General features: G+C 39.7%; 1 protein-coding gene across 9 annotated transcripts in view; it reads left to right on the top strand.

The window, feature by feature from the left end:
- The window catches only part of sema6d (semaphorin 6D), a 295,781-nt gene that overhangs the window by 248,504 nt on the left and 23,291 nt on the right, over positions 1-23,986 (top strand). For all 9 annotated transcript variants that reach the window (XM_087981233.1, XM_043677352.2, XM_043677350.2 and 6 more), the window contains 3 exons: positions 17,330-17,489; positions 21,233-21,344; positions 21,556-21,616. In XM_087981233.1, coding sequence (XP_087837359.1) covers positions 17,330-17,489; positions 21,233-21,344; positions 21,556-21,616 — 333 coding nt within the window. The remainder of the gene's footprint in view (positions 1-17,329; positions 17,490-21,232; positions 21,345-21,555; positions 21,617-23,986) is intronic.

Genomic DNA, 23,986 nt, shown 5'->3' with positions numbered 1-23,986 from the left:
AGCACCGGACTTTTGCAGGGCTGTTTTTCCAGCACTTAAATTCGTGTGTCAGTAAGGTCCTAGTGCTAGCTGCGATCCTTTGCCTAGAGTGGTATTTCAAATGAACTTTAGTTCACCCTCTGTGTTTAAATAGTTGAAATGTTGAAGGGCACGATGAGAAAATGCATGCATTCATCCAGCTAGCATTACCTTGAATAGTTGCAAAGCATGTAACAGTATGAGCTTTCTATTATTCACAACTAGCAATATCCTTGTATATAAAGAAAACTATATTTGATACCGACATGAATTATGTAGGAGAAAATATACCCATTTAAAGCAGTAAAGATAATTGACAGAGTGGGAGCTTTATTGAACGCTTACACCTCCCTATCAAGTAATTGTTTGTGAATGGAAATTATAAAAATTTCATCTAATAAGATACATCTCAGTGAAAGTGACTACAATATCCTCTCCTGCAGTTCAAAAGGGGATTTAGTGTTCTTCCACTATTCTTAAGCACAGAATGAATACAGAATTGTGGAAAAAAAAAACAAATAATTGTTTGATTCAACTGGTAATCTCCAGAGCACTTAAAGGAACATTTGTTTTTTAAAATTATAATGTACCCGTTGTACTTTAGTTGATTGGGCAATATGCCAAATTGTTCAGTGTACTGTTTGTGCATAACTTAATCAGATTCATAGTAGAGAAAGAATCCAGGTAAAATACACAGCAATTTATTTTATATAATTAAACATATATATTAAAATGTGCTTTACTAGTATAATAAAACATTGAAATGATTCTTAGGAATGTTAGCAAGCAAAAGCCAAAGAGATATTGGGAAAGTTTGGACAATGAGGTTATGGAGCACTTTAAATTGAGATCTGGAGCAGTTTATGGGGAGAGTTCCAGAGCGTGGGGCATTGGGTGGTGAAAGACATGGCTACCAGAATGGAACAATGAAGTAGAATGAGTGATAAGAAAACTTGGAGGAATACAGCGATGTTGAAAGGTTGTAGAACATTACCCAAAGAGGGAGAGGTGAGGCCATGGAGGGAGTCAATACAAGAAGACATTGAAACTTGAAGTGCTACTGTGGACATCTGCTGGTTAGCAAACGCAGAGAAGATAGGCACACAGAATTTGGTGCCAATTGGGTTAGAAGAATAGTACTAGATTTTTGATGAGCTCAAATTAAAGTGGCAGATCAGCTGGGAGAATATTGGAATGGTTGTGTTGAGAAATAATATCTACATGAAAGGGAGAGTTTCAGTGGAAGATCAGCTGAAATAAAGGAAATAAAAAGAACCAGGTAGGGCACAGGATCTGTAAATGTACCCATTCTCCATTAAAATAGAGTAATATATTGCTCCTTAACTTTGGTTTTAAGTTTTGTCAGAGCAGAAACTGGGTCCATGTTTTTGAGCCAATGACTAAACTGTTCTATTTTTCACCACTTCTTTTAAGCTATCTTCAGGTACTAGAACAAGCCTGCCAGGTGCTAATATATACTTTACAGGTATTCATTCTGCAAAATTAATTTATTTTTACATGTCAAAATGGATTTTGATGTAGGCCCCTCCAATTACTTCACACCGACATGCAGAACAGCAAGTTCACAAATACACATCATCCCATATGCTGGTCCCAAACTGCACCAGTCAGGATTTGCACAAGTATAGCAACATCACCATATGCAGATTTTGGATGTAGGCTTGCTTGCTGAGCTGCAAGGTTCATTTCCAGACGTTTCGTTACCCTACTAGGCAACATCTTCAGTGGGCCTCAGGTGAAGTAATGCTGAAAATTCCTGCTTTCTGTTTATATGTTTTGGTTTCTTTGGGTTGGTGATGTCACTTCCTGTGGTGATGTCACTTCCTGTTCTTTTTCTCAGTGGTTGTTAGATGGGGTCTAACTGGATGTGTTTGTTGATAGAGTTTCGGTTGGAATGCCGGATGTTTGCATATTGTTTATTGAAAAGTGGGTTTTAGAATTAGAATCCCTACAGTGTGGAAACAGGCCCTTCGACCCAACAAGTCCACGTTGACCCTCCAAACAGTATCCCACCCAGACCCATTTCCCTACATTTAACCCTGATTCATGCACCTAAGCTATACATCCTTGAACATTATGGGCAATTTAGCATGACCAGTTCACCTAACCTGCACATCTTTGGATTGTGGGAGGAAACCGGAACACCCGGAGGAAACCCACACAGACACATTTACAGATGTAATTCTCTTTAATATTGAATGAAGTTTAGAAACAGAAAAGGAATCACTTTGTCCATATGCTCCTAAAAGTAATAGAACAGCTGTGTTGTCTTATAGACTGGTATTGTTTTCCTCTTTATAGTACATCTTACTGGCAAACTCTCCCTGTAGTGTTGTGTTCTCTCCTGCCTTGGCAGGAATGAAAAATGGGGACATTGTTGATTTGGATGGTGTGTATTCATATTGAGCATGGTGTCACTGATGCCTGTCAGGAGCGAAAACAGAGCTGGAGTCAACTTCTCATCTGGAATTTAAGTTTAGGCTTCAATAATTGCCAAAGATTCTAACAAGATCGAGAGATCTGGATAATAAGGGCAGAGAGACTTTTAATCTAAATAGGAATAGTGGTGACCATATCTATGAAAGGCAGAAATGCCACTAGAGAAGAATCCAGACGCCTAGCTAAATGCTCTGGAGACAAAGATTCAAATCCCAGCACAGCGGCACAAAATGAATCTGGAAGTGAAAGTCAGGCTCAGTAATGGTGATGTTGTAAACCCATGTGGTTCTTTTTTTTTCTGGAATCTGCTATCCTTACCTGGTCTGGCCTACATCTCCTAGCTCCAGTGATGTGGTTGACACTTGGCCTACAGGCCATTCAGATGGCAGCTTTTTCAATTTAAGGGTAATTGAGGATGGCTAATAAATGCTTGACTTTCCAGAAACACCCAAATGCTGTGAAAAAGCACGATTTTCAAAATGCTTTGCTCTTTCAACGATGGGCAAAAATGTGAATGGAGATAGTGTTTTGGAGATAGAGAGAGATATAGACATGGAAGATTAAGTGTTAAAAGGGAGATTATCAGTTTTAAGTTATGAAGGAAACAACAAATAGGTTTGAGAATTTGCAATGTACATTTGTTGAAAATTTCTGAGTAAAATTGTTAATGGCTTTTAATTTGTTATTGAGAAGTCTAATTTGCAATCTCAGCAGAACAAAAAGATAATACATTCGCTTTGTTGCATAATGCTCCTTTTATTTAGGACATCAAAGCCAGCTATTTCCTCAACGTTATGCTGTCTGATCCAATTAATTAAGTTCTGTATATATCTAAATTAAAGGGCTCTTGTAATGTAGTGGTAGTGTCCCTACTTCTGAGCCATGAAACCTGGTTCAAGTTCCATCTGCACCAGAGGTGATGCCATGACATCTCTGATGTGGAGGTGCCAGTGTTGAACTGGATAAAGTTAAAAATCACACAACACCAGGTTATAGTCCAACAGGTTTATTTGGAAGTACAAGCTTTCAGAGCACTGCTCCTTCATCAGCTAGTTACCTGTTGGACTGTAACCTGGTGTTGTGTGATTAATAACATTTCTGCACAGGTTTTTAAAAACAAAATCTAAATCTAAATGAATACTGTGACTATATATTCTAACAATATGATGCAACTTTATAAAATGGTATTCATGCCAGGTACTTTGCAAGAAAGGAAGGTCTAATGAAGTACTTGGAAATTGAAGTCCAGAAAAATTGTCTTTCCTCCTAGTCAATAGAAATTGAATTTAAACGTAGTTGCAGTCATTGGTTCCCTTTGTAAGCAGATACAATTTCACCAAACTGCATATTTCTATATATATGCACAATAGATGGGGACACGTTTTGAGTCTGTCTCTGAGTGAGAGTGTTAGTTAAATGATACAATGAAGCTTGCAGATGTTATCAATTTGAGTAATTTTAGTTATTTTCATCAATCCCTCATGCTGTAAACATTGCAAGCCACATTGGGAATTCTAAATTTAATTTGGGTATCTCAGATTTTCTCATTTCTATTTCTCCTTTTTTTTTGCTTAATCCTGTATCTCAAACCATCTTTTTAATTAGAGAGGAACCAGGTAGAGGAGGATCCTAAGCTTTGCCTTTGACCCTTTCCAATGTGAACTGCTAGCGAGTGCAATGTGTTTTATTGATTTTATTAATTGATCTTGTATATTTCAGTCCTTTCAGATGGATGATGTACTCCAACCAAAAATACTTAGTGTGACGCCAATTTACACACAGGCCACTTTTTTTTGGAACAGAAAATCACTTTAATTTAATGTGCAAGTCAACAACTCTTCCTCCTTAAGAAAGCTCTTATTTCAGGGTGCTCATTGTATGTGAACAGAGCACATTCTGGGATAGAAATCTGTGGAATAATTTCATGAAATACACAAGTGTAAATGTTAGGCGGGTCACAGAACAAATTTGTTTAGTCAAAGACTGGAGACAATCTACAAGATTCAAAGATTAGAGGTTGATTCAAACTGCAGTTGGATGGTGGGATTATTGGGAAAGCTAGCCTGATGGGTCTAATGCCATTTTCTGCTCCTTAACTATGTCGCATGTTCCAATGAATCTTTAGTTTTAATGCCCCACAGCGTTTGCCAATGATAATTTGTTACTTGTCACTAATTCAAGTTCTGTCATCCTACAGAGTTGAGTTTCCTTGAGTAACAGACTGGCCTCACCTTATCATCAATGCATATTCATTGCTTATTTATTTTGTTAAGGTTACTGATTACTTTTTTTTGCTTTTAAACTTAAGCTTCTCTAATCTTTCTCCATTGTTCACTCCTTTTACAGAGATAGATAGAACAAATAACTCTCCATGTTTGGGTTTATGTCGGTTGTCTGGCATAGAAACAGGCTGTTTGTTCAGCCCAACAGGTCCATGCTGATGCCTATTTTCTATTCAAGATTCGCTCCCATATTTTTAAATTTAAATTTATTATTGTAACTCTTTATTCCTTCCAGGTGTATCTATGTTATCGCTTCAACCATTCTCCTGTGCTGGTATGTACCAGATTCTCACTCCTCTTTGAGTTGAGAAGTTTATTTGGATCTCCTTATTGGATTTCTTTATATTGATAGCTGTCATAGAGATGTACAGCATGGAAACAGTCCCTTCGGTCCAACTCATCCATGCCGACCAGCTATCCCAACCGAATCTAGTCCCACTTGCCAGCACCTGGCCTTTAACCCTCCAAACCGTTCCTATTTGATACCCATCCAGATACCTTTTAAATGTTGTAATTGTAGCAGCCTCCACCATTTCCTCTGGCAGCTCATTCCATACACGTGCCACCCTCTGCGTGAAAGAGTTGCCCCTTAGGTCTCTTTTATATCTTTTCCCTCTCACCCTAAACCTATGCCCTCCAGTTTTGGCCTCCCCCACCCCAGGGAAAACACTTTGTCTATTTCACCTATCCATGCCATTCCTGATTCTATAAACCTCTATAAGGTCACCCCTCATCCTCTGATGCTAAAGTTATGCTTTTGTTCACAAAAGGAAATATTCTCTCTCTCTGTCTCTATATCAACTCAATTAAAATTTTTCATAGTCTTAATGACTTCTTGAGTTATTTTGAGTCAGCCACCATTTTTTCAGAAGAAGAGACTTGTCCTGTCAATGTAAATCCACACTTCTGACATCTTCCCAAGAAATTATCTCTCCAGCCTCTCGAGTGCCTCTTTATTCTTTCTGTATCCTATATGCAATCACCTGAGGGTAATGTTTTCATCTGGGACTGATTAAAGCTGACCTTTCAGCTCTTCTCGGTTCTGGCTTGGTCCATACTTGATCCCTGCATTGGAACTTCTAATGTTCACTTTTTAAAAAAATTCTATTCATGAAAACCAGAGGTGTATAATTGTCCAGAATATTGTAATAAAGACTAGAGCAAGCTTTGGAATAAATTACTTCTGGTGAACAACAAGAAATGTCACCAGTAAGCCTTCACCATTGACCCAATGGAAAATCCAGCCAGTCTCATGTACCTATCCCTGTTAGTTCAGCATTCAGTCCAGGTAAAAGCAATTAAAACCTGCATAAACTATACAGTCAACATGGATAAATCCACTTTTTTTTTGTTTACTTACTTTATTAGTACAATAATTGAATGTTGGCAGTAATCTAACTCTCCTTCGGAAAGACATTGAACTTGATGTTGGTTCATACAGTTCTTGATTTACTTATTCTTTGGGGTGTGATCATCATGGGCAAAGTCAGCATTTGTTACCCTCCTCTAATTGTCCTTGAACTGTGGTTTGCTGAAGGGCCATTACAGAGGGTGGTAAAGAGCAAACATGTTGTGTTTCATGTTCATCATATAGCAATAGTTGCTGTCTTTTAGCCAGGGCCTGGGACATGGGGGTAGATTACTTGCACAAGGAATCATTTTATATTTCGGAAGTCAGACGAGGTCCAGGGATTCTTAAGCCTACTGTAAATTACAGTAAATCAGCACATGAAAAACACAATCATAATGACTGGCGCAGTGCAGGAAGCCGGTGAACTCCTGGTGGATCTTTGATAGAGCTTTCCTGTTAAACCCACAGTCCTGTGATTTTGTTTTCTTCTAAGCGTTCTTCCAGTTCTTTATTGAATTGTCCTGCTGAACTTTTTATTACCCATTTTAGATCACAAAAATCACAGTTTACTTTATAAGAAAGTCTCATGATCGTCATCTCTTCATGTGATCTATGTGAAGTTGAGGCAAAATAATTTTTGGATTGCCTTCAGATTTCAAACAACTTGGAGCAGAAAATACATACAGCATAACAAATGCAAAATAAATGCGGTATTACAAATTATTCAGACCAAATGACATTTAAACTGCATTTTCGGTTTTGTTTAGCAGTTTTTAGTTACAAAACAACAACAAAATGTATTTTGTCCTCCAATTTTTAGTGTTTTGAACGGCTTTAGATGTTTAACTGTGCAATCTCCACCCAGTGAGTAGATTTGTTAAAATCAATCTCCTACAAAATGGAGGTTTTGGCTTAAGTTGACCATTTTTTTTTGTGCTACTGACCTGTTGATACTCCCTTCTGTGACAGAATGTACTATATTCAATTGCCAGTTGTTCAGGATGAATGGGCCAGAGAATTGTTGATACAAGAAAAACAGCTTGGTCTAAAAGCTTCAAGTAACTTGACTGGAACGATTTAACTTCAATCAGGAGACAATCATATTTGTGCCTCAATGTAATATTTGAGGAGACAGAATCAAATTGTAAACTGAATGGTACCCATTGCATTTCCAGTGTTAATTTATTTCAACTTGGTTTCTCTACTTTTTTTTGTTAACCAATGGAGATTAGCATTTTAATAGACATAAAGTGAACTTCTCCTATTCTGTGCAACCGGACAGTGTGTGTAGATCATCCATCATCCTGTCCTTGGCCACAACAGGCTACTGGCTCCAGAATCATTTTGAACTACATAAAGCTCGTCTGACTGTGAACAGCACAGCTGGCTACACCTATTTATTTCTTCCACACCACTGGTTGCATTGTCCAGCTATAGTAACTAAACTTAACATCCAGAAAATGCAGGGCCTTTTGTCTGTTTGGACTTGCCTTGGAGTGATCCAGTTCAACGGTCACAGTGACCAGTTTGGTCACTGTGTACAATCATTGGCTAATCTCAGCACTAGAGGTGGTAAGGGTGATTGTTGTAGAACTTATTTTTACACAAAGTTTTAAATTATTGATACTGCCGTTGAGCAATGTCCGTAGTCCAATTTTCAGTTAAATGTGTGTGACCATGTTTTGACTCATATGACTAGTTTCTAACTAGCTAAAGTTAGAGGTTAAAATCTAACTGGCTAAAGCCTAGGGGAAAAAGAAATGCAAACAAACATTTCTTTTTCCCCACTGAGTTGCTCACGTGTTGAAATTTGAATGTGGGAACGCACAGCATATTATGGAGTGGTAAACCAGGGAGCAGCTTAAAGCCTGGGAACTGTGTTCAACAATTTACCATTGACGCCATCAAATCTTGGAGAGAGGAGGGGGCTTATTTCTTTAATAATACTGGTGAGGCAGTGACCCAGTGATTTCCAATCATATGTATAGGGAGAAAATATCTTCAATGCAATCTGAGAATTGAAGTAGTTGTCTAAACTGCGAAGAGCTTTTAGTTAATAATTGACAGCAAGTTTGACCATTAAGACAATGTCATGTTTACTCTTGAACCCTACAACAGAGTGGCACTTCAGCATTTTATTTATTGAGTCAGAGGTACATAAAGTTAACAGGTACAACAAGTACAACAGGACTCCAGTCCTGAGCCAGGAGAGAGGAATAGACTGTGGAGATAGAGGTGATAGAGTAGCCGACTTTATGGGTAAATTTGCTGATTTTTGTTTCTCAAATTTAACATCTTCCTTTAAAATGTGGGTGACATGACTAAGTTATTGTCTGTCCCAAGTTGCCCTCTGGCATTAAGAGGCAATCACAGTATGTCTGGTTAGAATCACACATGTGAAACACTCTTTTCTGAAGGGCATTAATGAATCATGGAATCTCTACAGTGTGGAAATGAGCCCCTTGGCCCAACAAGTCCATACCGCCCTCCAAAGAGTAACCCACCCAGACCCATTCCCCTACCCTATATTTATTTCTGACTAATGCACATAACCTTCACATCCCTGAACACTATGAGCCATTTAGCATGGCCAATTCACTTCACCTGCACATCTTTGAACTATAGGATGCACCTGGAGGAAACCCACACAAACACGTGGAGAATGTGCAAACTCCACACACAGTTGCCTGAGGCTGGAATCACATCGGGTCTCTTGCGCTGTGAGGCAGCCGTGCTAATCACTGAGCCACCTAATAATCAATCAGCACAAATGGCTGCAGTGGGATTCGAAACCACGCTTCCTTAGAGGCTGGAATCTCAATACAGCAATTTAGATCACTGGGCCACGCTACCAGACAATTAACAATTGAATTGGATTACTGTGACAACTTGGCAAATTCTTTTGTCTTTCATTGCTTGTTTTTCTAGTGCCAATCCCCAAATTATTATATTATTGTAATTTACATTGGCGATATTTCTCAGGATTGTTAGTCCTGTACCAGTTTATAAAGTGTTTATAAAACCTCCTGAAACTGTTTCTAGAATCCAATTAATGACTTTAAAAATGAGATAACTTACTTTCCATACAGAAATATTTGGATATTTTAGACATATATAAAATAATACTATTCACTCATTACAGTCAAGTATCAAAATTACCATGAAAACCACTTTCAAAAAAGCAGGGTATCTTTTAAAATTGAAACAAACTGAGTGAATTACTTAACTCTTAGTGTTTCTTTTGTTTTTAACTGGCAATGTTACTTTTGTCTACTTTGAGAAATTCATGCAAAATAGCGTAGTTAACATGTTATATCAGTTAGGAGTGAAAGTGAGGTCTGCAGATGCTGGAGATCAAAGTTGAAACTTTATTGCTGGAACAGCACAGCAGGTCAGGCAGCATCCAGGGAACAGGAGATTCGACGTTTCGGGCACAGGCCTGAAGAAGGGCCTGTGCCCGAAACGTCGAATCTCCTGTTCCCTGGATGCTGCCTGACCTGCTGTGCTGTTCCAGCAATAAAGTTTCAACTGTTATATCAGTTACTAAAGTGTGACAATCAAATTAAAAATACAATAAGTGAAATGTATAGATCAACTGATTCACGTCAATTGTGTTATAGGTTGAAGTGCTTGTCTAAAACTTCATGGCCATATTTTTTAAATAAAATAATTTAATATTGTTTTACATGATTGGGGAAAATAAAAGAAAGACTTTTAGTCATAGGTTAATATCAAACGTGACCATCTGCAGAGATTTTCAACAAGTCTGTACTGGGCGAAAGGTTTATGTGCCAAAGTTGACTGTATGGATATACTTCCTCTCCAGAAAACAACTCCCTAATGCGTGTAATCAATGTTGAGGCTGCATTTTCAGACATAAGCAATCAATCTACAGATAAAGCACACACACCGTTTTGTCTTCAAGTTCTAGATGTGTTGTCAGAACCATAACAGTTTAGTGAAAAACCTGTGAATAAAGTTGTTAAAACAGGGGCACAAAACTCCAGAACTGAAAATGGAAGCACTGGGGAGCTGTTGAGAATTTATCATTTACAAATAATGGTGTTAAACATTTATTATCCATTGGTAAATTTAAGCAGCAGCAGAAACTCATATTTATTTTTCCTTATTGTCCATACTTTTCCATAGGTAATACATTAGTTTTCTAAAATGTTAACAGTTTAAACTCTTCCTATAGTAGTTGGGTAGATTGATGGGGAAAGGAGATGTTATTTTTCACAACATAACACTTGGGAAGTTCATATGTTAGGCAGAGTTTGTTAAACGCAAGGCCCTGAACCTGACTCTAGGGGCTTAGTTCAAACAATTCAGACTAGTTTAACCAGCTTGTTTTAGTTGCCTGACCAGGTTTTGTGTAATGAGTCATCCCATCAAACAGAGCTGGAGTTGCAGGTCGATGATACAGAGCTAAGGTCACCAAGCAGTTTTGGATCTGTAGTTTATCCCATGACTGTCAGGGTTCCTCAACAACATCAATCTTGCTGTACCACATCTAAGTTACTTTCAGTATAAGCCAAGTAAGCCTGAAACATTACCTTTCTGTTCATGTTGATTAAAGTTTGCTTTTTTTTAATAAAAGTATGCAGCCGTCAAAATATAAATTTAGTGACATGTTTAGCTTTTGCCTGAAGACTAACATAGTGACAAATTATGTTAACTAGTTCGCCTTCTTTAATTTGACTGTTTTAGAAATGAGAAGGACTGCGCACTTGGGATAGCACCAGCAACTGATGCTTAAAGATACTGACTTGAGGAGATGGCTCCTACAGTTTGAATATTCACCTAGATGTTCTTGCACCTTAAATGTAACCTATTCCATAATCATAAATTGCAAGTTTCAACATTAAATAGTACTGTACATCAAAAATCCTGACGAGAGGGAAGCAGCTGGAAACATTAATTAGCTGGGGGTTTTATTCTGTAGATAGGTTGCCTGTGTTCAATATTCAGTGCACATCATTGTAATCACTACAAATTTTAAAAGGTGTCACTAATATGATTATATCACGGCCTTGAAATTTTACAAGATGCATGCATAAAAATTTATATATCCATGACATACATTTTTGATAACATCTCAATCTTGTGCAAGAGCTGTGGGTAATTTGACTCCATGAGATTTTTTTTCCTCTCTTCTCTCCAAGGAGAAATAATGTGATTATTCTTCATTTTTGGTGTTACCTTGCGATGTACATAAACTGATGGCAGCAGCCATTCAAAATATTATAAAGTGCCTGTAACCTTGAAAGTTATGAAGGTTAAGGAAAGCAATTCTAATTACCGCCTGAGTGGCTGCAGAAATTAGCATCCCCAAACTTTCTGGTTTTTATCAGCAATATACCAGGCTGAGAGCCTTCCTGAGAGCAATGATAGCCCTTCTACTTTTTATGGTGTAGAAACAGAAACAAGTATCACCTTTTCTCTACTATTTATTAAGACTTTTATTTTCAACACGTTAATGGAATGAGTGTTGTTTTTGACTTTGATCAGAAATAGTAAATTGGCCTTTCACAAGGTTGGGTGCTCTTTTGAAATGTCAAATCTCATGTTTGTTCTCTTTTAGTTTTTGTACCCAAACTTATGGTGCATAACATCTCATTAGCAATTGCCAAAGGCCCTGACTAGGACAAACTTTATCTCATTTTGTGTACTAAAGATCAAGGGAACCTGAATTAGTAAATGTTACATTTTGTAATTGTCTCCACTCAACAGCTGCCTACTGAATCTAGATCATCTCCTCCTCTGTGATAGGGAGTTATTGTTCACAGGAACAGAAGGAGAACACTACATTATCATCACATTCAGCTGTAGAATGAAAGTGTTATGTGGCTTTGTTTTAAACATACGCTGTATCTTCACACTCCACATGTCATTTCTAATTATTGACGAAAGGAAGCTAGTGACAAGCAGAATATACTGTCTGAAAAGATTTGGAGAATGTATTTAAAAAATAAATGCAATGGCATGGTAATTTTACAGATTACCATGGCATGTGCTGTGACACTAACCATTGCTGGCTGGTAACTTGCTACTGCCATCTTCTTTCTTCTTCCCATTCTGAAGAAGAGTCATATCAACATTTTGAGTCTATCTCTTTTGTTTTTTTTCTAAGTGTGACCAGACCTGCTGAGTTTCTCCAGCACCTTCTATTTTTATGTCAAATTTCCTCCATCCGTGGTACTTTGCTTTCATCCTCTTTCCTTGTCTAGGTTAAGAGCCAATTTGGCTTACATTGTTCGAGGATAGCCCACTGGTGAATCTTTGAGGAGAAAGTGAGGTCTGCAGATGCTGGAGATCAGAGCTGAAAATGGTTGCTGGAAAAGCGCAGCAGGTCAGGCAGCATCCAGGGAACAGGAGAATCGACGTTTCGGGCATAAGCCCTTCTTCAGGAATCATTCCTGAAGAAGGGCTTATGCCTGAAACGTCGATTCTCCTGTTCCCTGGATGCTGCCTGACCTGCTGCGCTTTTCCAGCAACACATTTTCAGCACTGGTGAATCTTAACAAGAAGAGGGTATCATCTTGAACAAAATGGATTCTGTGGCATAATAGCGATCGTGGCCAAGACACATTCGTAACTTAGGTCTGTGGATGTACACCTTTCAAGATGTTCTACTTTTCCCCACACAAATCCTTATAACATTATCAGATTGGGTGGAGCTTAATGCAGTCTTCCACATTTACCTTTTCAGAACCATGTCTGCATAGAACACTTTCTGAACTAAACAGTATTTTTGTATAATATTGGCGTTGTGTTCAAATTAGATAATGTAATTATTGCTCATTTTATTGGCGTCATTTTGACCATTCTTATTGGGAATCCTTTGGCCCTTGATATTTGCTGCAAGAGCCTCCAGTTGGAAGCAGAATAGCCCTCCTCCTGTTAAGAAGTGTTAAGCAAGTGCCGAGAATTCGAGACGGCAGTGATCCATGTCTCTGCAATTGAGGCAGCTATACAGTTGGTTTAAACAGCTGAAGGCTCAGAAGCAGTAGAATGAACCCGTGTTCTTGTTTTGACCCATTGTCTGCTGCTGGGCACTGTGCGTGTGGGGACAAAGCTCTCCACTGAGGGAGAACAGCCAATTGAGTGAGGTGCCAGAGGGCTGCCGGCACCTGGGAAACCAGAGCCTTCCATATGTCCCCTGGAAAGGGATAGAGAAAATTGTGACGTCAAAGCCTGCAGGATTTGTGAGCTGTACAGTATTGTTCCATGAAAGAATTGCTAAACTCAATACGACCAGGAATGAAAAGCAATTTGATCTCTATTACAGCGCAGGGAAAATTTGAGTCATTCTATATATTTCTACTTCGTTTCTGTTGAATATGATATCTCCTCCTTTAATAAAGCAATTAAACTCGATATGAAGCACCAGCCCAAACATGCTCAGTAACAACTCTACTGCTGCAGTTTCTCCATGGGAATGCCAATGAAAGACAAACTGAGTTTGTACATGTTTACGTAGAATCCCTACGTGCATCTGAAGAGCATCAGACCCACACATAACCCCTGACCCAATCCCTATAACCTTGTATTTCTCATGGCTAATCCATCTGGCCTTCCACATCCGACAGAGATTTTCCTGCACTTCCACACACGTGCTGTGTCTGTTGCTCTTGATGTGGTCTCCTATACATTTGGGGAGACAGGACAACAATTTGTGGAATGTTTTTATTAGATTAGATTCCCTATAGTGTGAAAACAGGCCATTCGGCCCAACAAGTCCACACCAACCCTCTGAAGAGTAAGCCACCTAGAAACAGTCCCCTACCCTATATTTACAGCTGACTGATGCACCTAACACTGTGGCCAATTTAGCATGACCAATTCCCCTGAACTGCACAACTTTGGACTATGAGAGGAAACCAGAGCACCTGGAGGAAGCTCACATAGACACAGGGAGAATGTGCCAACTCATTACAGTCGCCTGAGCCAGGAATTGAACCCGGGTTCCTGGTACTGTGAAGCAGCAGTGCTAACCACTGAGCCAACATTTCAGAGAACGTCTCTGGTGCACACGCACTAAACAACCCCACTGCCCTGTGGCCAAACACTACAACTCCCCTCTCACTCTGCCTAATACATGCAAGACGTAGGCCACCTCCACTGACAAATTCTAGCCACCCAACACCTCGAGGAAGAAAGCCTAATTTTCCACCTTGGGACCCTGCAGCCACACAGGATCAATGTCGATTTCACCAGTTTCCTTATCTCTTCTCTTCCCCCCCCCCCACCTTATCCCAAATTTAACCCTGCAACTTGGCACCATCCTCTTGAACTGTCCTACCTGTCCGTCTTCCTTCCCACCTATCCACTCTGACCTATCACCATCAACCCCCACCTTCATCTACCTATCGAATTCCCCACTACCTTCCCCCAAGCACCTCTGGACATTACAGGGAAGATTAACATGGTCAATGTACCAAACTTGTACATCTTTGGGATGTGGGAGGAAACTGGAGCACCCAGAGGAAACCCACGCAGACACGGAGAATGTGCAAACTGCACACAGACAGTTGCCGAGACTGCAATCTAACCCGGGTCCCTGGTGCTGTGAGGCAGCGGTGCTCACCACGTGCCACCCCATAAAGTTGACTCTGCAGGGGATTTACTGTAGAGTTAAACCAACTCAGATGGATGAAGATCCAAAATTAGTGACAAATCTGGAATTAAAGATGATGTTGTACCATCACAAATTATAAATGGTTAACTCTGGATGTGCCACAAAAGTTAGTTTCAGGGAACAGTAAATTTAAGCTCAGATAACAAAAAAAAACTTCTCTTTGTAAAGCTTGCCTCTGCTGTGAGGTCACATAAGATCAGTTTGCAGAATGTGGATGATTTTGTTTGCACATGGAATTTTTGTACTGAACACTCATCAAGTGCAGATTCTTCAACTTTTTTGGCATTCTGTGATCAAAAATATTTATCAACAAATCAATTAGCTTGCAGAATCACTTTGTCAAAACTTGCCCAAAGATTTAAGCTTTGCTCATTCTTGCCTTTTGTTATTAGTCAATAATAAATAATAAGGTGTGCTTAAATCAAAGCTGTTTAATTTAGCTCAATTCAAAATCAAGTGAAAAACAGCTATTGATATGACAAAAATAAAGTAAAAAATGACTTAATCACAACCTAGGGACGTTCCAATGCTTTTCAATGCCAATGAAGTCCTTTTGAAGTATGATTAGTGTTGCAATGTAGGGGAACAAAACACCAAAGCAGCAAGATTTTATTAAAAAAAACAAAAGGTGTTAGGGAAACAGAGTTAACGCTTTGAGTCCAAAATCACTCTTGCTTTGACCTGAAAAAGAGAGAGAAATATGTTTTGGTTTATGCTGTTGAGAATAGAGGGGAAAAGCAAGTGGAACAGAAGTGAATGTCTGGGAAAGATTAAAAGGAGGTAAGTACACAGAGGAGGCCTAGAATAAAGGGCAAAGTGTTGTGGAGGCAAGCAAAGCATAAATCCAGAATTGGTGTTAATAGCAAAGAAAAGATGTGCTCTGACTGCAAGCAAAGTCATGACAATGACCATTCCCCAGTGTCTACATCTCAATCAGCAGACAGGGACATCCCACCATCTACAAAAAGAAGTTGCTTGATGGTTAACTGTTGATCCAAGGCAGAGTACTGTTTTGGATTTCATTATTACATTAGATCACTTAATTTCTTCATCAAGTTTCTTAACAGTTTTTTTTAAAACAGTGACATATTGGATTTAAAACTACATAAAGCCCCTCACTATTTTATAAACCTCTTTAAGGTCACTGCTGAACCTCCTAAGCTCCAAGGAATACTGCCCCAGCCTATTCAACCTCTCCCTATAACTCAAATCCTCTAACTCTGGCAACATCCTTATAAATCTTTTCTGAACCCTTTCAAGTTTCACAACATCTTTCCAATAGGAAGGAGACCAGAATTTCATGCAATATTCCAACAGTAGCCTCACCAATGTCCTGTACAGCTGCAGCTTGACCTCCCAGCTCCTGTACTCAATGCTCTGACCAATAAAGGAAAGCATACCAAATGCATTCTTCACTATTCTATCTACCTGCAACTCCGTTTTTAAGGAGATATGAACCTGCACTCCAAGGCTCTTTGTTTAGGAGCACTTCCTAGGACCTTACCATTAAGCGTATAAGTTGTGCTAAGATTTGCTTTCCCAAAATGCAGCACCTCGCATTTATCTAAATTAAACTCCATCTGCCACTTCTCAGCCCATTGGCCCATCCGATCAAGATCCCGTTGTAATCTGAGGTAACCTTCGCTTGGGTGAGAGGGGAAAGATATAAAAGAGACCTAAGGGGCAACTTTTTCACACAGAGAAAAGATACATGTATAGAATGAGCTGCCAGAGGAAGTGGTGGAGGTTGGTACAATTGCAACATTTAAGAGGCATTTGGATGGGTATATAAATAGGAAGGGTTTGGAGGGATATAGGCGGGTGCTGGCAGGTGGGACTAGATTGGGTTGGGATATCTGACCGCCATGGTCAAGTTGGACCAAAGAGTCTGTTTCCGTGCTGTACATCTCTATAACTCTATATTGGCAAGGGAAATTTGTAGACGAACATCATAGAATTTAAGCTAAATTAAATAAAGAACTGTGGATGCTGAGAATCTGAAACAAAACACCCAGCACTGGGTCACTGAAGAAGAGTCATCCTGAACTTGAAATGTTGACTCTGTTTTTCTCTCACAGATTCTGTCAGACATGCTGAGTTTCACCAGCACTTTCCTTTTTTTGTTGATGATAGAATTTGTGTTTTGACTGTGCTCCAGAATGTAGTGGAAGGAGTTACAACCTGGGGAGGTGATGGCATAGTGGTAATATCACTGGACTGTCAATCCAGAGATCCAGGTAATGTTCTGGGGTCCTGGGTTCAAATCCTGGAATTTTGAATTTGATTAAAAATCTGGAATCAAGAGTCTAATGATGACTATGAATCCATTGCTGATTGAAGGGGAAAAAACACTCATCTGGTTCACTAATGTCCTTTTGGGAAGGAAACAGGCACCCTTACCTGGTCTGGCCTACATGTGACTCCAGACTCACAGCAACATGGTTGACTCTCAACTGCCATCTGGGCAATAAATGCTGGTCTAGGCAGTGATGCCCTCATCCTGTGAATGAATCTTTAAAAATCACTGGTATTGATGCGTGATTTAACCACTTCTGTTTTTCCTTTTGCTTTTTGCAGGTAGCTTCTGTTTTGCGAAAGGGAGACCCTGGGGCCAGCATGAAGCTCTGTACAGAGTATTCCTTCTTCACGGTGACCTTCTTATTGCTGATGGCTTGCCCAACAGCTGCCGTCAGCTTCCCGGAAGACGACGAACCCATTAACACCATTGAGTTCCACCGTAAGTGCAGTGGCTCCTGAATATCATCATTCAGCCTGTGCTTGTGCAAATATGAGTTTAGAAAAAATAATTCACAGAATCACCTGACAGTGTAAACCATTCAGTCACTGAAACTAAAAAAACAGGCCTGCTGTTCGAGGCAGTGTAATAATTACAGTGCAAATTGTAATCTGCTATAAAAATAATCATTATTCACATTGCATAGATTAATGTTGACTTTATAATTCACATAATTATTCTTGATTCTACTTAGAAGACATTCATTTTACCATCTTATCGTGCAACTAATACACTTAAAAATAATAATTAATTTCTGCTGCAGTTGTCACTTGTAACATTCTTACTACACTGTTTACTCAGTGGTTGAACTAGGGATATGTGTCACTGGCCAGATCTGTTCAGCTTAGCTAATTGGGTTTGACTGCACATGAACAGTAACACAGAGCCTTCACTCCTCTCAATGAGTAAACATGAAAAATGCTAATCATTGAATTGTACAGACAGCAAAGCCCCATGAAGAGGAAACAAAGAACAGAGTAATCTTTTATGATGATGGATGTCCTGGACAATGTTCTTTGTTAAAGCGGGAGGGCTTCTGCTTTTCTTCAAGTCGGGTCATGTTTTGTAAGCAAGTGGCTAGGAAATTGGTTTAACATCTCAGCTGAATGATGGTGGCTCCAAAGATGCAGCATGTCCTTAGTCATAGAGTCATAGAGATGTACAGCACGGAACAGACCCTTCGGTCCAACTTGTCCATGCTGACCAGATATCCTAACCTAATAGAGTCCCATTTGCCAGCACTTGGCCCATATCCCTCTAAACACTTCTTCTTCATATATCCATCCAGGTACCTTTTTCAATGTTGCAATTATACTCACCTCCACCATTTCCTGTGGTAGCTCATTCCATACACATTCCACCTTCTGCATGAAAAAGTAGCCCCATAGGTTCTTTTTAAATCTTTCCCCTCTCACCTATGCTGTCTAGTTTTGGACTTCCTGCGCCCTAGGAAGAAGATTTTGTCTACCCTATCTATGCCCCTCATGATTTTATAAACCTCTATAACGTCAGCCCTCAGTCTGTGATGCTTGAGTTTGAAAAGACAGCCCCAGCCTGTGCAGCCTCTACCTATGGCTCAAACCCTCCAGTCCTGGTAACATCCTTGTAAATCTTTTCTGCACTCTCTCAAGTTTAACAACATCCTTCCGAAAGAAGGGCGACTAGAATTGTACTCAGTATTCTAAAAGTGGCCTCACCAATGTTCTGTACAGCAGCAACATGCCATCCCAACCTCTGTACTCAATGTTTTACCAATGAAGCCAAGCTTACCAAACACCACCTTCCCCACCCTGTACCTACGAATCCACTTTCAAGGAACTATGCACCTGCACCCCTAGGCCATTTTGTTTGACAACACTCCACAGGACCCTACCATTAACTAATTGCACAATCCTTTTTGTGGACATTGAATTTACAAACTTTTTGACTCAAAGTTGGGAGTCAAGGTTGCAACAAGTCAGGAAGTGTGGTGCTGGAAAAGCACAGCCAGTCAGGCAGCATCCAAGGAGCAGGGGAGTCAGCGTTTCGAGCATGAGCTCGTCAGGACTTAATCTTGAAAAATCCACTCTCCTTCTCCTCGGATGCTGCCTGACCGGCTGTGCTTTTCCAGCAACACACGTTTCGACTCTGATCTCCAGCATTTCCAGTCCTCACTTTCTCCCTGCAACAAGTTGGTACAGGATCAACAGGATCCAATTTGCCCAAACAGTGCTGGTCAGTATCAGCTGTCTCTATTCCATTGACTACAAAAGGAGCTCAGACTGGCTAGTCCGAGAGCTTCCTGACTGTGAAAGTCTCTACACCATCAACAAAGTTCAAGTCATGTGCAGGCTTGGAAGACTTGCAACAGATCTGGATGGCTGCTGCTGTAACAATGTTTTGAGTTCAATGCCATCTTGGAGAAAATATTCTGCTGCCTAACTAGAACTTCCTAAGCACAGTGCCCTCCATTACTGCACTGTGGATGCAGTATACACCTTATAGAATGCAGTGCAGCAAGCCGCCAAGCTGACTGAAACATTATCTCCTAGCTCCATAGCATTCACTATTATGGAGGCCAGCAAGATCTTTGGAATGCTGCTGCCTTTAAGATCGCTTTAAGACACACACCATCTTAACTCAAACACATTACCATTTCTTCATTGTCACTGGGTCCAGAACTGGAATTTGCTGCTGTAATACCTCAGGAAATCTGAGTGGAAAGGATCGTAGTTTATTAGATTAGATTAGATTTCCTACAGTTTGGAAACAGGCCCTTCGGCCCAACAAGTCCACACCAACCCTCCGAAAACCAACCCACCCCCCTCTGACTAAAGCACCTAGCACTATGGGCAATTTAACATGGCCAATTCACCTAACCTGCACATTTTTGGACTGTGGGAGGAAACCCACACAGACACGGGGAGAATGTGCAAACTCCACACAGACCGTCACCCGAGGATGGAATTGAACCTGGGACCCTGGTGCTGTGAGGCAGCAGTGCTAACCAGAGCCAGTCGTCCTGTTGCACAAGGACTAACCCCTGTCTGGAGCAGAGTTCATGACCTGTTTTATAAATATTTTTTAATCATCTGTTCAAAGATGTTATTACACAGCTTTGGAGCAGATGGGAGTTGAACCTGGATCTCCCGATCCAGAAGTAGGGACACTACCATACCACACCACAAGAATTCCTTGGTCTATTTTTTTTTTGCGTCTATGTCCGTATTCCATCTAATCATTTTCCCCCAGCAGTTCTACATTTTGTGTTGACTTAAATTAGTTTAACATGTATATGTATATTTCCGAATCTAGAAACATTTGTGTTGCAATGTTTAATGTAATACAGTATCAAGACTTGTAAACAGAGAAACCCTTCCATAAGAGCAGATTTGCCAAAGTGAAACAATAAACCAACAAACTGCAGATGCTGGAAATCTGAAACCAAAACAGAATTTGTTGGAGAACCTCAGCAAGTCTGGCAGGATCTGTGGAAAGAGAAATATTAACATTTCAACTCCAGTGATCCTTCTTCAGAAGTTCTTTTTCTCTCTCCACAGATACTGCCAGGCCTGCTGAGTTTCTCCAGTAATTGCTGTCTATGCATCAAAACGATCCTGGCTACAGCGACATGGACTGGGATAGGCAAAGTGAGAAGTCACATGACACCAGGTTACAGTCTGACAAAGCCACACAAGCCTTTGGAGCACTGCTCCTTTGTCAGGCAGACTTCACCTGACGAACGAGGAAGTGCTTTGAAAGTTTGTGGTTTTAAATAAACCTGTTGGACTATAACCTGGTGTCATTTGACTTCTGACTCTGGCTACAGTGGGCATTCCTTCAACATTCACCATCCTGTTCCTTTGATGTTCAGAGGAACCCTGTGACCGGTGAACAAAGAGAATTAATACATTAACTGAGATATCTGAATCAGTGAGCAGGAGAGTACTCTGAAAGAATACTTTATCAGTACCAGTAACTACATCTGATTGTCTGACATTCATTAATTAGAAAACAAATGTTAATGTCTTGCATGCTTGATGTTGATCACCGAAGTGCCAGCTTTGTTTTGTTCAAGTAAAATCAATCTACAATATGATGCATTATGTTTACAAATGGTTTGTACTAGATACATGCCTCCAGTTAATGTGTTGCATAGATCTCAGAGCGATGCAGTCTTGTGTGACCACATTCTGTATTCACAGATTCAAGACAATATCCAGTATTCAGAGGACGGCTTTTAGGAAACGAGTCTTTTCATAGATTGGACTATCAGCTAATGCTGAAAATCGAAGATGTACTATATATTGCTGGCAGGTAACTGAGCTACCATAGGTTTTTCTATTCCTTGCCCTTTTAGTTTTACATTACCGATCTAAACATTTAAACTTAAATCCTCTTGTAGGAATTTTCATCAAAAGTATGTTTTTAAAAGGAAAAAATAATCTTAAGCTTGAATGGTTAGCTCAATTTTAGAAATGTAACAGACTAAACATATTTACACACTGAACTTGTATTTTTGTTTTAGGGACCAAGTCTATGCTATTAATTTAAATGATCCGCCAAGGGGAGAAATAATTTCGAGTAAAGTAAGTATCTCCTCTTTCCTTCCCTTTTCATATCAGCTCTGCCCCTCCACCTGAACCACTATGTATTTTAGTCATTTGGACTAATAAACAAATCCTTGGGTGAACTATATACGTACTTGTCTGGTTTATGTCCCAGTGGTGATTTGGCCTTTACCACCAAATCAAATTTTCATTTCTGTCCTGACTCTTATGACACTTTCTTCTTTAAGCACCTTCACCTTGTTCCATCTCCATTGCCTTTCCTTTAATTCCTCTTTAATAATGTGTCTTCCTCCTTATCTGCATGCTGCCTTCTTGACCACATCATCCATAAACATACAAAGTCAGTTTTGACATGTCTACGGATAACACCCAACTCTGTCTTTTCACTGTGCCTCAACCGTCAGCTGCCAGTGTTTCTCGAACAGGAAATCCCAGTGAGCTGCAATTTCCCCCAGTGAAAGACCAAAGCAATTCCCTATGGTCCTTGACACACATTTTGTATCTTTGTCCTACCTCTGTGCAATTGATGAAATCCTGTGACCACTCAGTTGTAAAGACTTCCTACCTGTCGATCTGTAATGTTGACTGCCAGAACTCCGACTCAGCTCGTCAGCTGTGTATTGTCTCCAGAGGTGATGATTACAACACAGTCTTGACCAGCCTCCCATCCTTGGTGGAATTAGTTTGGCTTGAGATGACCAATTGTAAGGGAAAGAAATCACTAGTTGGAGTGGTCTACAACCCCCACCTAATAGTAACCACAATGTGGGATAGAGTGGATAAGAAGAAACATTGGGTCCTTGACATAAACAGATATCAATAATCACAGGAGACTTTTAACCTCCATTTGAACTGGGAAAGTCACATTGGCAGGGGTGAGGAGTTCATAGCGTACACCCAAGATTGTTTCTTAGAGCAACACGTTCTGGAACCAGAGAGCAGGTTATATTAGACATGCAACTGTGTTTTGTAACTATTGTGTAGGGTGAACTAATGACCTCAGAGTTAAGGCACACCTAGGTAGCAATGACCACAATATGATTGAATTTTACGTTCAGTTTGAAAGGCGGAAGATCAGGGCTTTAAAACCTAAATAAAAGTAACTGTGTGGAAATGAAACTGATCTAGCTAAATTGAACTAGCACATTAGGCTAGGTTTAGGTCAATAGAGACTTCCTGACAGACATTTAAGAGGATATCTCAGAGTTCTCTAGTTCTCTAGTAAAGGGAGGATCCACCTTCCATGGTTAATTTAAGAAATTAGGAAAGCTTCAAATTTGAAAAGCATCAAGTTGAGCAAAAATGAGCAGCATGTCCAATCAGTGTCAAAGAATAGCAGGGATTGCCTAAAAGATTAATCAGGAGAAGAAATTAGTATGAGAGGAAGCTAGCTGGGAATGTAAAATTAGATAGCAAGAGTTTCTATAATTTCTTAAAAAGAAAAGTGAGTAAAGTAACTGTTGGTTCGTGAGAAAATGAGAATGGAGAGTTAAGAGATAATAAGGAAGTGGTGGATGAAATGGATAAATAGTTTGCTTCTGACTTCACTGTAGGAAATACCAAATACATTTACAGAATAGTTGTAATTCAAGAGAAGGAAGAATGAGAGGAGCTTCGTGAAATAACAATCACAAGGGTAATGGTACTAAAAACAATGTAATGTTGCTGCAGATTGACAGGTCTCCAGGTCTGGATAGACTTCATCCTCTAATCTTAAAAGAGGTTGTATTGTTCTACTTGTTCAAGAGCCTCTCGATTTAGAAAAGATTGTATCAGACTTGAAAGTAGTAAACTTAAACTCTTTACTTAAGAAGGGAGAGATGCAAAACATTAAGTCAGTTAATTTGTCATGGATAAGGTATTACAAACAATTATTAAAGGGATTATAGCACTTCAAAAATCTCAAGCTGAGGAAGAGTTGGCATGGTTTCGTCAAAGCGAAATCACATTCACCCAACTCATCGCAATTCTTTGAAGGGGTAACGTGTTGTGGATAAAGGGGTGCCTGTAGATGTACTATATTTGGATTTCCAGAAGGCATTTGGTAATTTGCTGTTTCAGAGGTTATGGTGGAATACAGCTGTCTGGCAGAAAAGAGAGAATATGCATAAATGGATCTTTGTCTGATTGTAGGATGTAATGAGCAGAGTTTGACTATGCTGAGGCCTTGCCTTTTGTTTTTGCAATTTGCATCAGTGACTCAGACAATGGGTGCAAAGGCACGGTAGCTGAATTTGAAATAATGCCAAGATAAGTAGGAAAGTATGTTGTGAAGAGGATAGAAGGAAGTCAAAGACAAATAAAGGTAGGTTGAGTGAGCGGGCAAGATGGGAGCGTAGAACCTGAAGCACAAGCAGACCAACCATGATCTTATTAAATGGTGGCCAA

Source organism: Chiloscyllium plagiosum, unplaced genomic scaffold (assembly GCF_037043375.1).
Source record: "Chiloscyllium plagiosum isolate Xiang-an unplaced genomic scaffold, Cpla_swu_hap1 HiC_scaffold_39, whole genome shotgun sequence".
Lineage (NCBI taxonomy): Eukaryota > Metazoa > Chordata > Chondrichthyes > Orectolobiformes > Hemiscylliidae > Chiloscyllium > Chiloscyllium plagiosum.
The sequence above is the reverse complement of the archived record's forward strand: the minus strand, read 5'-3'. Positions and strand labels throughout refer to the sequence as shown.